At 47.9% G+C, this 17,983-nt stretch overlaps 1 protein-coding gene across 1 annotated transcript; it reads right to left on the bottom strand.

Annotated features, from left to right (window-relative positions):
- Window positions 1-2,190: 2,190 nt before the first annotated feature.
- On the bottom strand, window positions 2,191-8,182 carry LOC117862419 (probable receptor-like protein kinase At1g49730). Its single transcript, XM_034745887.2, has 9 exons — window positions 7,790-8,182; window positions 6,087-6,635; window positions 5,135-5,410; window positions 4,188-4,449; window positions 4,067-4,119; window positions 3,915-3,982; window positions 3,626-3,715; window positions 3,460-3,550; window positions 2,191-3,306 (listed from the first exon to the last, which is right to left on the bottom strand). The coding sequence occupies exons 1-9, from the start codon at window positions 7,872-7,874 to the stop codon at window positions 2,714-2,716; spliced, it is 2,067 nt and encodes a 688-aa protein (XP_034601778.1). The 5' UTR covers window positions 7,875-8,182; the 3' UTR covers window positions 2,191-2,713.
- Between the last annotated feature and the right edge of the window lie 9,801 nt (window positions 8,183-17,983).

Genomic DNA, 17,983 nt, shown 5'->3' with positions numbered 1-17,983 from the left:
TGTGAGTACCTTGGATATTGCACTTAAACAGTAAAACAGATAGCTTATACAGTAACTTGTCCATTAAGATGTTCATGTATTATTTAATTTATGCATGATACAATGAATCATGTTGATCAAGTGTATATTTATATTTGTGTACCAATGTTGCTTGTTTTTAAGAATGTTATATTGTTAAGAGATAACTCCTTATCCCTTTCTTTACTCCGTTTCACGTGAGGTTGAGTTTTGATCCCACAATCTCTCTTGTTTCTCTCTCCATCTCGTCCTTCACGGCGCTACCCACTGCCGGCAACGTGAATCTAGCCGGCGAAGCAAGGTGCGCGCGGCACGACGCAGCTTAGCCGCGGCGGCACGGTGAGGCAGGCTGGCGCTCCAAGGCGCATCGGGGCAGGCCTGCAACGCGAGGCGTGGCTAGGCACGACGAGGCCGGTGAGGCGAGGTACGACGACCCGCGAGGCATGACAAGGTCGGCAGGCTTGCGCAGGAGGTAAGAGGTGGAGCGGGAGGTCGATTTCGGGGATTTCTCATCGGATCTGAGCGGAACAACGGTGGTTCAGACAACGGAGGTTGAAAGCCGTTGACGGGTGTGGGAGCACGGGCCGCGCGTCGTTATCTCGTGCGATGACGTCTTCCCTTTCTCTTCTTTCTCTCTGATCCAACTCAGCAAAACAGGCTTATGTGGCATCAAAATAGACAGCATATTAATTACCGTTGTACATGCCCAGCTTTCCGGACGCAATAGTGCAGACCGCAGCTGCCTTTTGTGACAGCACCGATGGATTTCTTGCAGAACGCGGCGACCGTTCTGTACGTGGGGCCGCGACCGCGAGCCGTGGAGCGCAGACCGCGGGCGGCCGCGTCGTGATCCGTGAGCCGTGATCCGTGAACGGGAGCATTGACTTTGGATCCCACCGACAGAAGTTTACCAACTCCGAGCGGGCACCGGCACTGATCCCTAAACAAATGGCCGCCGCGTCCGGCTCCCCTGACGATCGATCCAGCCATCCGTGCAGGCCGTGCAGACTTGCAGACTAGAGCACAAACGGCGAGACGGGAATGAGATCCTTCGTGATCTCGCCCCGCCTGACCTGGCGGACGACCGATCTAAGCTCACGTGCCCTCGATCTAGCCAGTGCTCCTGCTAAACCATCCTCCGCCGATCAGCCGATATGTGCAAGTGTTGGGAGCATTTTGATTCCGTCGTGGTAGATGATAAGCTCGCGGGTAAAAAAGCTGCTGCTAGTTCAGTTGGCGCCAGGCACGCGCCTGAGGTACGTCAGCCTTGTCGTGTCCGCCGGCGGGCAGCGGCCGATCTGACGTCGACTCCGCGCTCGCTGGCCGCGACGACAACCCCACGGCGGGCGGCAAGGCAAGGCTGCGGCCGCGCGCACGCCGACGGGATCTGGTCATCCTGCCTGGCATGTGGCGGAACCGCCCAACTGAACTGCTAGTGCGCCCCACGGCGCGGGCGGCACCCCGCCCCCCTGGATTGCCGGCAGCCCAGGCACGCCGCGCGCGTGCGTGCGGGACGGCGGGCGTGATCGGCTGATCATGCCGCCCTTGACCTCCGGTGGCGGGGGCACCACGGCACCCCTCGGCTCGGGGCAGTCGGTACGGCTCTTCTGTTCATTCAATCGACAAGCGCGTGGTGCCGTGCACGGTGCACCGGTGAGCTTCAACTGCAATTTCGAACCTGGAAGCTGGGAACCGCACGAAAACGAGCGGTTCGGGCTTCCGATCCCGCTACTCCCGACCGTTCACCGACCAACAACATGAGCCGCTCTGGACGCCGAGCTACGGATTTTCAGCTCCGAATTCCTGCTCCACGTCCTCCAGACACGGGTTGATCTCACCACTTCCACCCCACGCGAGGGTGTGACACTTTCAAGTCTCAAGTTTCGACCACGGTTGATGGTGCTGTGCTTCTGCTCGGCTCTGCTACACACAGCAGCAGGACTCGTGCACTGCGTGTCGCATGGACGGCTGGTCGCCCATGACGGAGCACCCGCCTCGCCCTATCTTGGAGGGGTGGTGGCGTGGTGCTGGTAGCCTGGTGCCTCGGCGTCGAGGGCGGATGGCGCGCGTGAGACGTGCCTTGTCCGCAGGTGCTTAGCTCCGGGGATTGTTGCACGTTACTCCATTACTCGCTCGCATGCAGCTCAAAAAAACTCTGCTTCAAGCTTCAAATAAAATGGGAAGCCAAAACATACGAGTAGGAGAAGCGAGTAGACAAAAAGTTGCGATCGATCGAACCATAGTCCACAGGGAAACCTCCCAGCCTCAGCAAGAAGCCAAAGCTGGTATCACGACTTCAATGCGCAGGCACGTTCCAAACGCACATCAATGCAGCGATCAATGGCAAACAACCACCAACACCTAGGGAACTGAAAGATACCAGTCAGTCGCTCTCAATCTCCCATCACTCACTCCTACGCAGAGGTCAGGCTCCCCTGGCCCCTTGGGCCCTGGCCCTCCCGATCTCGCAGCAGGATCCTGCACTGCGTCGGCCGGCCAGGCCATCATCATTCATCAACGAACCACCATGAAACTGAACCGTACCATGAATAGTCCCTCAAAAAATGGCGCATCAGGCCAGGCCTGCACAATCTGCCGACGCGACGATGCAGCGCTAGCCGCTGGCTCCTCCACTACCGCTGACCAAAAAGAACGGACTGCACTGCACTGCACTCAACGGGCCGGTCTCACTGTCTCAGGCCAGGAACGCGCCGTTGCCGTGGGTCGGCGGTGACAGCCGCTGCTCGTCGGGCGAGCTGCACTCCAGCAGCACGCTGCGGCTGCAGTGCGACCGGGACGTGCTACTCGACGACGGCAGCCACGACCGCGCCACCTCGCCACTGAACTGCACCACCTCGCCGCCGCCCGCCTGCTTCCCCTTGGCCCGCCACCCGCCGCCGGCGGCTTGGCAGTAGTAGTAGCCCTCCTCGCCCTCGACGGCGCGCGCGAACCGGCCGGACAGCGGGTCGAGGCGCTCGTGCAGGATGCGGAGCACCTGCTTCATGGACGGCCGCGCCGCGCCGTCCCGGTGGGTGCACCAGTGGATCACGTCCGCCACCACCTGCAGCTCGTCCAGGTCGAACGCGCCCGCCACCGCCGGGTCCACCAGCTCGTGGAGCCGGCAGTCCGTGCCGATCAGCTCGCGGGACCACTCCACCAGGCTCCGGTTGCTCTCCTCCTGCACCACGGGCTTCCCCGTCACCAGCTCCAGCAGCAGCACGCCGTAGCTGTACACGTCGCTCTTCGGGGTCACCTCCTGCGTCACCGCGTACTCAGGGTCCATGTACCCTGCTCACAAGAGATTTTGGTGACACATTGCTACTGATGAGAGATACAAGTACGAAGTACAGTACTAGTCATGACATTGGCTCTTGGATTAAAAAAATCACAAATGCCGTGAAAAATGCAGATAGTATTAGTTCAAACAGAGTGCTGCCTTACCAGGAGTTGCTTGGATCTTGACATTCACTGGGGTGGAACTGGGAGTTGTATTGCCACTACTTGGGCGGTGCACAAGAACGCAACCAGCAAGCTGTTGAAACATAAACGGTTAGTTTATTATGCAGAGTAAGGATTGCAAATTGTGACAAAGTTCTGCACGGATTACCTTTGCCAGGTAATTCTTGTCCAAGAAGACGTTGCTAGGCTTAACATCGCCATGGTATAGAGGAGGCTCACAGTAGATATGAAGGTACTCCTGCAACCAAACGATAGAAATATATATAGTCACGACAACGAGCATGGTAAAGATTGATGTAGGTTTGGCACACATTGATAAAATTGTAACAAACAACTACTGAGTCTAGCACTATAAGGATCAATGACTTCTGTAAAAAAATAAAAAGAAAAAGAACAAGCCTATGCACAATCGAGATCACTGTTTTCCTGAAACTCACCAAAGCATTAGCAACGTCAATGGCAATTTGGATCCTATTTTTCCATGGTAGCAGATGTTTATTTGGCGCTGCGAAGAGCAAAATGCTTTTCAGTACGCAATTCGAAAAATGATGTGCCATAGGAAGAATGAGAACGAAACATAACATATTACAATGTAGGTGATCTTGGAGGCTTCCATTTTCCATGTATTCATGCACCTGGAACCTGGATTACAGGGCATTGTAAGAACCATAAATTGGTGGATAACTCAATTATGTATGATAGATACTAACCTCTCAAATCTTGTTAAACAAAAGCCTCTTAGTCCGACAAGATGCCGATGATGCAACCGCCCAAGAAATTCCATTTCTTTACAAAATTCTTGCTGACTTTGTTTTGGCGAACTCTCGACGCGTCTAACAGCAACCACAGATCCATCACTCAGTTGGCCTCTGAATACTGTACCATTTTCACCTCTGCCTAACACTGTGCTGAAGTTCCTTGTTGCTTTCTTCATCTCTTTGTAACTAAATCTGCCAAAAATAGTGGAATTCCCTGCAAAAGCCTCCTGTTAGTCAAGTAAATTGAAATGGCTCTTGAACTGATTCTGGTTGTAAAGTAATTAGAAGATTCAGCCTCAGGCATCAACCTATCCAGTTTTGAACCATAAGATTGCAAAATAAATTGCAGGAAGTCCATCATAGAATTTAGGATGATGCACTGCAGCAAGAGAAAATTCAGACCACACATAATTTTCCATATTATTGGTTGATAGCTTAAGGATAATGGCTAAAAGGAACTGAGCCTAGCACAATTTATGGGAGATGTGAGTGTACACCCCCACCCGAGTTCAGTCCTCCTTGGCTTGAGTATGCCGATTTCCATTTTAGTTAGAAATCATGTAGGTCCACCTAGGTACAAATGGCATACCTAATCGAACAGCTGCAAGCAGTCAAACATATTGACTGGATCTAGGGCCTTATGTTTTCCCTCATGTTTGCCATGGATCATGTGCTACAACTCTCATTCTGACTCCTTTCCCTTATCATCACATTCATAATCCATAAAAGAGTGTTTGTGTCATCTAAATCAAGCATATTGCACAAAAAAATGGTAAGCTAGTATCCAGCAATTGTATTGTATTCAATAACCTTATTATTGAGGACAATTGGACATCCAAATGAGTAAACATTCATGAAAGAATTACAACTGCACAATAAAAAAATCAGGAAATTCTTACCTTCTTGGTCCTTTTTGACACAGGAGAAGCTCCATGCATCGATAGGGTTATTCCCTTCTATCTTTTTGAGTTCTTTATTCTTTCTACAGATTAGCAGAATCAGTACTGTCACTAGTAAAACTGCTAGTCCTATAATCAAAGCTCCAATTGCTGGGAACAGAACAAGCTTGTAACTGCGATGATGCTTGGGTGGCACTGCAGGAACTTGCACTGTAAGTGGGCTAGGGGATATATCTGGCGCGAGAAGTCCAGCTGGGGCTGATCCAGAGATGTTCACTGCATTATATATTCAACATTGAGAAGGTCACATATTGGACAAAGTCAAGTTACAAACTACTGAACAACAACAAGCAAATAATTTCAGAAGAGCACACTTTATACCTAAGTATCGAACTTGTCAACGAAAAAGAAGCATATCAAGAAGTATAAGAAATACAGCTACAAATATGCATAACAAAAGCAGATGTAAAGCAAGAGCTCATCTTACCAACAATATATAGAAATATTTTTTTCTAATATGAAAACATATGCAGAGGCTAAAAAAAGCAGTATGTTCATACTTAACTATTACAAAAAAAAATCTAAATATCATCAAAAAATTGGTACTAATAAATATTTACTATGAATGCCTCATTAAGATGCATACCTATTGTTTCATATTTATATTAGCATACTAATATGGATAAAACTTGCTTCACAGAATCAGAAGAAATATCCAGAGAAATCATTTGGTATTTATGCACTTAAGAAAAAACTAGGTAATGATTATGTGAGGTGCCAGGCATAAGGTGATGCGCTCCACATAACAGAAAGAAAAGTCATTTATGACAAGAAGAAGATATTGCACGGCTAAGTTTACAGAATTTACAAGAACTTATGCCCAACAAATTTTTAATAACACTGCCCATTCTATAGAAAAGGAAGGCAAATTAATTTTATCAAATATGCAAACCTTGAAGAGCACTAAGCCCCTGAACGCTAAAAAAGCAACCGGCTGTATCAACAGTAGATATATTCCCTTGACTCACAAATGCAACAAAAGCAGCATCACGGCAGGTATTCAACGTGACATTATCTTGCTCCCCCACGAGATGGCGGAGATACGACAGACCAGAGTTTAAGCACCTCTTGCAAGTGATATCATCTGAAAGTGTAGTTGCACAGCTTCTTGTAACATCACTGAAATTTGGAGACTGCAACATTTGAACGATGGTGGTCATCCCAACACATTGATAGGACACTTGAATTTTGATCCCAAGGCCACAAAATGAAGCAGCAGTGGGCAGTATCCCCTTCGACACCAATGTATCAGATATATTGGCAATGCAGGCATCAGAAAATTCATCCGGAACCCCAAGTGTGCCTGTTGTGTTTGCATACATGGCAGATGAGACTGCAAGAACAGCATTGATGTAGCGGCAACATTTTGAGTGTCCATTTTGATCCGAGCACACGGAAGCTATCAGTCCATAGTTGGGCCAACTCAAATCCAAAGGACAATCTGCATGATTGAAGAACGATCATGAATAACGAATGGTGCCACAAATATATGGATACAAGAAAGCTTAAAAATAATAAATAACTTTTTAAGACCAGCATATCACTCCATATCTTTACTGAAATTTGGGGGAGATATTACAGAGAAAGAACAAAATCTGCAATGAAGTCGTGCAGCTTGCTCTTTCTGTTCATGACACCAAATGCATCATAGAAAACAGAAACAGAAGTGAATGCCTCAGATCACATGACCAGTACAAGATAGACACGCCCAACAGAACATGCAATAAATTCCAAATCCGATCCCCGATTTCATCGTACTGTCGGACATGCCATAACCAGATATTTCAGAATGTAGCGTACCTACGGGCTACGGATAGGCGTGTATGACCACAAAGTCATGAAATTCAACTATTCAGCAGTATTCTTTCTAGAGCACAAGTCTGAACACTCCACGTGAAAACATCAGGTGAAGGTGAAGTCAAAACAATTTCGTGATTCAGTAACCCCCGAATGGCAGGACGGAGCCTGGGGAGAGCAAAATCCAACGGCTACACAAGCAAGCCGAGAGAGACCTGAGCGGCTCCGAAAGGCGCACAGGGTGTGTACCCCAGCGCAGTACAGCAACCCCATTAGGTAAGCGAATTGAATGGCGCGAGGACTCCAACTGCGAGAGCGAAGCAGGTCCCCCATGTACATGCGCCGCCCCCGAAGAACTTGTGCTTAGGCATTGTTCCCCAGCGAGGTTACCCCTTCTCAAATCATCAGGAGAAAAGAATGTAATCGACTTCCTAATAATGCAGCTCTGGGGAACTAATCCGAACTTGAAATGCAGAATCGTCACCTAAAATCTCGAGCAAAAGGAAAGGTGCCATGAACTCAACGAATCACCACTCAGATGGTGGAGCAAAGAGCGAGACAAAATCGAAGCACCGGTTGAGGGCAGCGTGCTTCTGCTTCCACTGGCGAGCACAGCCGCCGCCGGCGGCGGCCACCCTATCAGGGCCCAAAACCCAGACACCCAGTGATCACCGTCACCGGGCAGCGGGCGCGAGGGAAGCGAACGGCGCTGGGCACTAGCACGGCCGAGTACCGGAGAATGGGAGCGGTGAAGAAGGAGAGGGAAGGCCGGAAGGTGGAACACGGCGGGGCGCTTACCTGCCGCGATCGCCGCGGGGGCCGGGCGCGCCGCCATCAGCAGCGCGGCGGCGAGGAGTAGCGCCGGCGCGAGGCGGCGCCGCATCGAGCCGCGCGCGCGGCCGCCGAAGGAGGCGCGGGTGGAAGCGGAGGAGGGACCGCGGGAGTGGAGAGCGGAGTCGGAGAGCGTGCGGTCAGTTGCAGTGGCTCAGTGCGGGTGCGGAAAAAAGAAAGAATCCGGGTCTCCCCCGTCGGAGAGGGACGAGGAGGAAGGCAAGGCAGGAATGTGATGCCAGGCTACCCACCCGACGGCAACCCGATACCCCGCGGGGGGTCTCTTTGCTCGCCGCTTTTTCGCTTTGCCGTGCCGGGGGCGCGGCTGCTGGCTGCTGCTGCGCGCAGGCACAACACCCCCCCTTTTCATCTAGTCGTGGACTCGTCGTGGTTGGGTTGGGCTCACGGGCGCACAAGCGGCGCAGCAGGCGGGGGGGATGATGAGGCACGTGGCGTGGACCGGCCCATGCGGCCAGAACAGTGCTAGTAGCCGGCCGGGCCGCGCGCGAGCGCCGCGCTCGAGGATTCGCCCTCGTCCCGCCGTCGCGACGCCGCTGGGGCCTCTCGTGACCGGCGGTCTCGTCGGGGCACGGGGCGACGCTGACCCGACCATCTCGGGCGAGGCCCGACGTAGACGCAGTGATCCCTTGATTTTGATTTGCTTGGCGCCGAGCGTTCCCCGAGAATCTCCGCTTGCTAGTACGTGAGGAGCCACGGGGTCCGTCCGTCTCTCAGTTCTGGGGCTTACTGGCGCCGTCGATACGATCGATTTCGTAGCTCGGCTGTCGGCTCCGTGTGCCTGCTCCTTGCATTTCCGTTCACGGGGACGAGACGACGCTGACCTGGATGGTTGCGTGACGCGTCCCCGCACGACTCGCGCGCGCGCGAGAAGACATGCTTCCGCGGCGCATGCAGAGACAGCAGGAGTCTTGGATGCCAATGCCCTGACCCGCTGACCGGGCTGCACGGCGGGAGGTTGAACAGCTGGGCCGCCCCCACACGCGCACCACCATCAGGCACTCCCGAGTCCCGACAATCTCTCAGGAAACCCACTGCTGGTATCCTTAGGACACATACTCCCTCCATATAGAAAATAAAAGTCGTTTAGGATATGATTGTACTTACCAAAACGTCATTAATTAAGTGGTATTTTTTCATGTTTGCCTTTATTAAATACGTCTGTGGGTGACTCCTAGACGAGAACGATTCGTAGCTGGACTGATCAGGTGGGTGGGACTTGAGGCTTGCCGGCAGGGTTTGACTCCCTTGGCTGGTGTTTTTTTTGTTTTAACACGATTTTGCGCGTGTTTACTGCCTTGACACGAGCGACGAAGCAGGCGGCGAGTGTGCTGGGCTATTAACGAAGCGGGCGGCGAGCGTGCTGGGCATCGAACGGAGAACCGGCAGGCGCGCGGAACAAAGCGTCGCAGGGGCAAACGCGTCAAAAACCGGCCCCTCAAGCCAGAACGACTTCCTTTCGCATCGATGAAGCATCGCCCAGAATGACTTCAAATTTATTACGGAGGGAGTACACATCTTGTGTATACCGAATCATGCCTCCAACCTCTAGCGCAGCATTGCACCACGTCCCATATATTTCTCCACCATAGGATCTTCAATCCACGGTCGCAAGCCTGTGGACGCTTCGCCTTGCTTTTCTCATGTCGTTGCTCATCTCCACTCCGCCTCATCTCCATCAGCAGAGAAGATCGCTTAGCATTGCACCACATCCCATATATTTCTCCACCATAGGATCTTCAATCCACGGTCGCAAGCCTGTGGACGCTTCGCCTTGCCTTTCTCGTGTCGTTGCTCATCTCCACTCCGCCTCATCTCCATCAGCAGAGAAGTTGTAGGCAATCAGGCGGATTCGATTTGAGGGCAGGGCAAGATGACGGCAATGGTGACGGGCCTACAGCAGCCCTCTCACCGGTGAGCACAAGCGCCCGCATACTATCCTCCTGGGCTCGGATAATGACAATGCCAATTGCCTATACTGCTTGCCGCGACTATGATGCGCGGGCGGTCTTGACCCTTGATGGCTCGACCTGTAGTCCTCCTAGACTGCGCCAATCCAGGAGCGCTTGCTCCAGATCATGGGGGTCGCGGGAGCCCTTCGCCGTTTCAGGACGGGCTCATCGTCCGCCCCTAACAACGTCGTGGCCTATGGGCCCACTCCCAACCCGCGACATCGTTGTCATGGTCCAAACCTCCTCTCCGTGCCACAAGGTCGAGTGGAGTGCCTCCGGTTCTGGCAGTTCAAGGACACCATCACCACTGGCTCCCCTAAGCCTTCCTCACGTGGTGAGAAGCGTGATGTGGTCCTCGCGGCAACTGAAGCAAGGGACGATGGTCATCCCCGCGGAGAGCTTGGAGGAGCCGAGACTCGGGAAGAAGATGATGGCTGCGCTAAAGAAATACAAATACCTAAGCCCATTGGGGTTCAGTAGTGCGCCGGCGTGACGAAGCCAGAAGGAGCTGGTTGCAATCAGTGTGATGCTCGGTTCCCACCACTGGCTCTAGGAAGACGCTCGCCTACTTTCCCTCTTTGTAGTGCTTCCTTATTTTCAGTATGATTTATATGTAGCATATACGCTGTAATGCATGTGGAAGAAAGATTGAATTGCACTACATCACATGTTATCATAATACATTCAACCAATATTTAAGTAAAGTTAATCTCTCATTGACTATGACTACTGCTTATCACTAAACTGTGAAGAAGAATGAGTGTAACGGCAAATTTGCCTTTAGAACTTTCCATAAGTCATTTAAAAACTTTCGATAAGAATGATGAAATTAACTAAATATATATAGTAGCTTCAACGGGAATTGTTGATGTACAGGGGTGGATCTAGAATGGGGGCTGGGGAGGGGCTCCCCCCACCACCACTAAGGAAGAAGGGAAAGAGAGGAGGGAATAATAATAATAATAATAATAATAATAATAATAATAATAATAATAATAATAATAGATCTTCACCTCTAGTTGCTGTAGATTACATCACATTGGCCTCCAACCTTTCATCACAGGACTAGAAAAACCTTTTTTCTAACCAAGAGATGAATGATCCTGGAAATTCATATCACTAGGTATAGCGTTTACCTTTTTTTTCTAACCTAAGCTACTACACTATTCGCAAAAAAAAAAACTAAACTACCACACACCCAATGATGAACGGTTGAGGAGTAATCCAATAAGTCCTGACAGTAGCTACTCCCTCCATTCCAAATTATAAGTTATTCTAACTTTTTTGGAGAGTCAAACCATTTTATGTTTGACCAAAATTATAGAGAGGATCACAAAAGTTTATGGCACCAAATAGATATACTATGAAAATTTATTTAATGAAGAAACTAATGGTACTTATTTGGTATCATGAATGTTAGTACTTTATTCTAAAATTTGGTCAAACTTGAGATGTTTAGACTCTCTAAGAAAGTTGGAATGACTTATAATTTGAAACGGAGGGAGTATAATTGATCTTGAGCGGAAAGGTTACTGATGTCTATGCCACCAGGCTCTTTCTCCTTGATTTAGTATTCAAACATTATGTGATATAGATCTCTTTTTACCACAACTGTAATATTATCTACTAAATAAGTTATACTAGTAAGATTTCCCACGTAAATAGCGCACCTAGATTCAATATTGTATTTTTTTCATTATGGATGTCGATTTCTTTCGTCTATTCCTAACAATAATCTTAAATAGAAGGAGTGCTATAGCTACAATCACATCTATATACAACATATGTTTGTACTCGAAGTATCTCTCATTTCCAAGCTGCTACTGCTTGCTGCAAAATTCAGGTATCCAGGGATTCATTTGTCTCATGTTGGTGTCAATGCATATACTTGTACACTGCCTCCCTCCATCATACCAACTCCACGACACCATAAACTCACATTCTGATACGTATCTAAGCAAGGACGCCTCCTTGCTATTGGTTGTCTCACTCCCGCTACCCTCGATGTTCTTCTCCGCCTCCCTGCTGTTGGTTGTCTCACTCCCGCTACCCTCGATGTTCTTCTCCAACTTTCGTATCGCTAGTTTTGCACCATGTACGATGCATCGTATGGGTTGGACTACTTGTGTTCTCCTAGTATATAGTGTGCCATCTCCGCTCACACGTGCCACGGCTTTATTGGCTATGGCTGGTGCTGTACATGGGATCATAGGGGCCATAATCAACCCCCTCAAGTTGCTCCACTACAAGATAAATTGCATTACTACTAGATCCAACCCTATTCCATCAACTTGATGGTCTCTCTGCTCACGCTATCATCCTGCCCCCAGTCACCAGTAAGGCAACAACAAATATGGTAACCCACTAAGTTTTTGCTTGTTAGTCTGCCTCCAGTTGCTAGCCCTACCAGTGGTGACGGAGGCCGATAGCGCACTCAATTGCATATGTAGTCCCTCTCAATTTTGCTCATCAAGATTGGGATCGCATAAGGCACGCGTGGTGGCTTGCGGTCAAAGTGCAAGCTGCTTCTGTCGTTGTCGTTGTTTCTCGTGTTTCATCCGTGTATGGCGGAAACACCTCTGCTGAAACAAACCAGATTCTCATTTCTAAGAATCCGACTCCCTGCACCCTTATGATCGTTCTTGATCAGTAGCTATCACGTACATAACTCATATCATCATAATACCATTTAATTATCCCCAAATGTTTAATTTAAGGTTCATTTAATTTCTAAGGATTAGATAAGAGCAAAAGAAGACACTCTTACAGTGCTCTAGCTAAAGATCAAGCAATGCACAAAATTTTTTTAAAACCCACATTTTTCAAACCACAACGTTCGGAAAAACCGAAATGTTAGAGTCCTCCCCTCACAAGAATCTCGTACTCCAGATTAAAGTTGCATTGTTGGTACTTTCTCTGTTTCAAATTGTAGGTCGTTTTGGTTTTTCTAGGTGCATAGTTTTTACTATGCAATTTAGTGTAGGTCTAAATACATAATAATACCTATGAATCTAAAAAAGCTAAAACGATCTACAATTTGGAACGGAGGGATTACCCTTGCATTCCGGTTCACGGAGACGAGACGACGCTGACCTGATGTCGCGTCACGACTCCCAGCGAGAGAAGACATGCTGCTGCTGTGCATGCACAGACAGCAGAATCTTGAATGCCTTGCCCTGTGACCCGCTGACCGTGATGCACGGCGGGAGGATGAACAGCTGGACCGCCCCCACCACGCACAAGCTCACAGTAAGCGCTGCATCTGACTGCAGTCCAATCCGCTGGGCGAAAACACACGCACAGTCGTCAATCAACTGTCCCTTCGTATAAAAAAAATTGCAAGACTAATATTTATAATATAAAATAAATATCAATAAATTAATCATATAATAATTTTTCATACTAAATTTATTTGGAGACGTGAATGTTATTATTTTTTTATAAATTTAATTAAACTTGAAATTGTTGGACTCGAAGTGACAGTTGCTTTTTTTTATGGGGGTGGGGGGTGGGGGGGGGGGGGGGGGGGGGGGGGGGGGGGGGCATTGAGTTGTCACGACGCCGTTGTTGCCCTCTCGAGCCGGCAAGTTCCTCTCGGGGAACGCCGCGCTACACTGTACGCGTACGTAGACAAACCCCACCGGGCATGCCGAAAAGAAGAACCTAAAAGGGTGCGTTACGAGAGCAGATCAGCAGGAGGAGGAGCTGTCCGCGTCCGCTCTCTGCAACTGCAACTGAAGAAACACCGGCTTTGTCTGGCCACAATCCCTTCTCCGAATCCAGATACTGAAATCCAGTCGCCCACTGCCATGATTAACAAACAGGGTATCCAAAATCTAATACCACTCATCTCGTCCACTCACACCAACTGCCTGCCTGTTTTGAATATCTCCGAGACCCAACGTGCGTAAAGCACACACATGCCGGCGAAATATATATTATTGTGTGTCTATTTAGTTTTACTCTCAGGTCATGGAGCAGTTGGTAAGCTCATGCATGTGAATGTGTTCCCTGTTCCTCGCGTTTGTACGTATTTAAGTATTGGTATTTCTCTCGACACAGAATTTCATAAAACTGTCTTCCTTCTCTATTTTCGTCTCCCTTTGTTCGTCATCCTCCTCTTTTCATGAGACCGGAGCAGCTCCTCGTGTTTTTCTCTCAGTTATATTCTGCTCTTCCGCCTAGTTGTGAGGAAATGATTTAATGAAACCTCTCTCTAGCTAAGGTAGGGATGTTTTCTTAAAAAGTTTTGGACGTTTTTCTTTCTTAACCCCCCCCCCCCCCCAAAACAAAAAAATGAAAATAAACAAAAAAAATCATATTACATGTTCGTTGAAAAATTCCACACCAATTTGTAATCATATAGTTAGGATCCTAGTTGCGTAAAAGATAGCTATGCCATATACTCATTATATATATTGTTTTAAACAAGAAAAGGTCGCTCTCAAACTTGCATACAAGCTCTATCAGGGGAGTTAATTTGCACTAGTTGCAAAGAAAATGTAATTGTCATGTTGTTAACAAAATTCAGGTGTTCAGTAATAACATGTCCAAAAACAACACCACAATTCTAAGGGTGAAATGGTAAAACAAAGGCTTGTGTTTGTTTGTTTGGTAATCAAACACTATTGCCATGCCACGTCTTAGACTTGTCACAATTTCTTAGGCATGTGCTCGATCCAAATGCTACATTTGTTATTTCCAAACTTCCATAGTTTCTTTGCGCTCACATGCCAAATACATCTTCCTCCCAAACTTCGCCATGAAAGTGTGCCAGACATTCTGTCCCCCATGTTTTGTGTGGTAGCCACACTCAATCTAACTTTGAGACTTTTTACAATAACGAAAGGGCATGGAGATCTTCTTGGATCCCATGTGGCATTTATTAGTTGGCTATATGTTGTCCACTAGCTTACTCCTCTAAGTTCCCATGTGATTATGTGACGAGCTAGATGAGTGCCGAAATCCAATTTCTCGAGCAAAACCAAAGAGACGTTTTCTTAAACAGAACAACCGTGTGAGTGGCGGAGCCCATCCTTCTATTCAGCACGAGAAATGGCAGTAATAAATCATAATCGTCAGTGGGGAACGCTACTGTTTCAATCATATGGCGAATCAGGAAAATTAAACATTGGCCACATTGCTCGATCAACTCATGACATCAAGTGATGAACTCCCCCGGTAGCGTTTCCGGCTTTACTCTCCCGACTCGTCAAGGGAACGGTGGCGCTACACACTGTGTACTTTCAGCCGCGCAAGGCATCACTATCGAAAAACTGAGCATTGATCCTATCACTTAGTAATGGTTGGTTTTTGACACGATAATAATATGAGTATTAGTACGGATCTAACGGCTAGTTTCCCATTAGCCCCCCGTGATCCCTTTGTCGTAGTGTATCATGTTGTTTGGGTCTCAAATTTAAATTTGTGTATTTCTATCTAAACTTTTAGCAACATTTGAGTTTGTCGTAGTGTATCATATTGTTTGAGTAAGAAATTTAAATTTGTGTATTTCTATCTAAACTTTCAGCAACATTTGAGTTTAATGGTATTTGTATCATATTTGCTATGTTTCATGTATAATTCTATGGATGATCTGAATATCTTTGGTTCGGTAATACTTTGTAAATGGATCGGCAATGGATTTACAACGCGGGCAAACGCTCCATAGAGTATATTAATGGCTTGCGTGGTTTTCTCAATCTGGCAAAGTCCAACAAGCCGCCATCTAGTTTCATTTGTTGTCCGTGTCAAATTTGCAAAAATGAGAAGGATTACTCGTCCAGAAAGAATATTCACGCCCACATATACGGTTCAGGATTCATGCCTAACTATTTCGTTTGGACCAAGCATGGGGAAAGAGGAGTTATGATGGAAGATGATGATGATGAAGAAGCTGGTAACTACATTCCTGACTGGACTCAAGGAGGTGCCTTTGCAGATGCTGCAATGGGCAAGGCTGAAGAAGAGATGGTTGCAGAAGAAGGTCATACCGATGATCTAGGTTAGGTGTTGCGAGATGCAAAGGAAGACTGCGAGAATGTGAAGGAGTCAAAGACTGTTAGATGATCATAAGAAATTGTTGTACCCAGATTGCAAACAGGGGCACAAAAAGTTAGGTATCACACTAGAAATGCTGCAATGGAAGGCAAAAAATGGAGTTTCTGACAAGGGTTTTGATGAATTAATGAAAATCATGAAGAACATGCTTCCCAGATGGAATGAATTGCCGTCCTCAACACACGAAGTGAAGAAAGTTGTTTACCCTCTAGGTTTGGAGGTACAAAAGATACATGCATGTCCTAATAACTGTATCCTCTATCGCGGTAAGAAATACGAGAAATTGGAGGCTTGTCCTATGTGCGAAATGTATCGTTATAAGGGTGCCTTTGGTTGGGCTTTTCAACCTGCTTTTGCTTTTGCAAAAGTCAAAAACCAACCAAAGATGCTTTTGCTCAAAAGCTGTTTTTGCTCTAGTACAAAACTAAAAGCACATGTCCCCCTGCTTTTAAGTGCTTTAGGGTAAAAAATTACCCACCAGCCACTAATTATGAAGGTAACGGTTCATTTTTCTCCCCTGATCTATTTCTCCCGACGCGCAGTCCTCCGTCCACTCCTCCCCCGCACAACCGTCGACCTCCTTCATGCGCCACCCCCGTCGGCCCGCCGCCCCTAGCTGCCTGCCACACCCCACCCCTAAACAGCCGCCGCTCCCGGCCGCCGCACCCCGCCGTCCACCGCCGGCCACCGCCCGCCGCCCCAGCCCGCTGCTCGTCCTCGCGCTGCTCGTGGTTAGCGTCATCGTGCAACCCCTGCGGGGGCGCATCCTCAAGGGGCTGGAGATCTGGAAGTGGTGCGTCATGGTCACCGCTTCTCCAGCCACCTCCTCAACCAGTGGCTCGTCACGCTCATCGTCTTCGCCGTCGAGCGCAACTTCCTGTTGCGCACCAAGGTGCTCTACTTTGTCTTCGAGCTGGGCGGCCATGGCGTGGGCAAGCTCGAGCTGGGCAGCCATGGCGCAGGCAAAGCTCACATTGGGCGGCCATGGCCCAAGCAAGCTCGAGCTTCTCTCCATCCTAGGACTAAGCTTGGGTGACGATGCTCATCCAACACAAGAAGATAAGGCCGTGGCAAAACGAAAAAAGAAAAGAAACGATATGGTTATGGGAAATAAAAAAATATTTCATCAATAAATAGTCATATCTTAAGATGAGAAAAGTCATATCCGAAGATGAGAAACGATGTGGAGAATGAGGATACCATGAATACCATTCGTACTAGGATAGTTGATGCTTTGGTTAGTGCGAGAGGAGGACGGTAATGTTGAGGGATGGCATCATTGTATAAGCCTTTTGATGGATATTGTTCTATTTATGTGGACCAATCACTTTGATGGAAGAATAACATAAAAAAATTATTTTTATCCTTTCTAAAATAGTCATTTACATGAGAATTAGTGAACACACTATTTTGTTACAAGCAATTTGCATATAAACAGACCCTCGGACCTTTAGGGGTATTACAGTTATTTCTTACACAACTTACAGTTTCACAGCTGCTCTAACAAAACGATCTTCTACTTCTCCCACAGCTGCTTTCTCACAGCTGCTTTTCTACAGTCCTAATCTCACAGCAACTTTTCTAAAAGCCACAACCCAACCAAACATACCCTAAGATCAGACGAGATGATCCCGGTGATGTTGAGGGGTAGGCCAGCAAGAAGAAAGTTCCTATGAAGGTAATGTGGTATTTTCCTGTAGTACCACGCTTGAAGCGTTTGTTCAAAAACAAGGCACATGCAAAGTTGATGCGTTGGCACAAAAAAGAATGTAAGCAAAATGAAATGATCAGACACCCTGCTGATGGTTCCCAGTGGAGAACAGTTGACAGAAAATTTTTTCAAGTTTGAAAAGGATGCAAGGAACATACGATTTGGTTTAAGTATAGATGGATTCAATCCATCGGGTGAGTTCAGTAGTGGTCATAGCACTTGGCATTTGACCTTATGTATATTCAACCTTCCATCCTAGATGTGCATGAAGCAGAAGTTCATTATGATGCCTGTAATTATCCAAGGCGCAAAACAACCTAGCAACAACATTAATGTTTACCTAAGACTGTTGGTTGATGAACTTTTACTATTATGGAAGGAAGAAGGTGTACGTGTGTGGGATGAGGATAAAAATGAGAC

The sequence above is a fragment of the Setaria viridis genome, chromosome 7, assembly GCF_005286985.2.
Source record: "Setaria viridis chromosome 7, Setaria_viridis_v4.0, whole genome shotgun sequence".
NCBI lineage: Eukaryota > Viridiplantae > Streptophyta > Magnoliopsida > Poales > Poaceae > Setaria > Setaria viridis.
Note: the sequence above shows the minus strand (reverse complement) of the source record. Positions and strands in the feature narration are given on the sequence as shown.

Bases quoted from the DNA above. Each gene is read 5' to 3' on its own strand.
- LOC117862419 (XM_034745887.2), bottom strand. From the start codon at position 7,874: ATGCGGCGCCGCCTCGCGCCGGCGCTACTCCTCGCCGCCGCGCTGCTG. The intron at 6,636-7,789 runs GTAAGCGCCCCG...TCAATCATGCAG, and splicing joins CCCCGCGGCGATCGCGGCAG to ATTGTCCTTTGGATTTGAGT. The intron at 3,983-4,066 runs GTAATATGTTAT...TGCTCTTCGCAG, and splicing joins CCTCCAAGATCACCTACATT to CGCCAAATAAACATCTGCTA.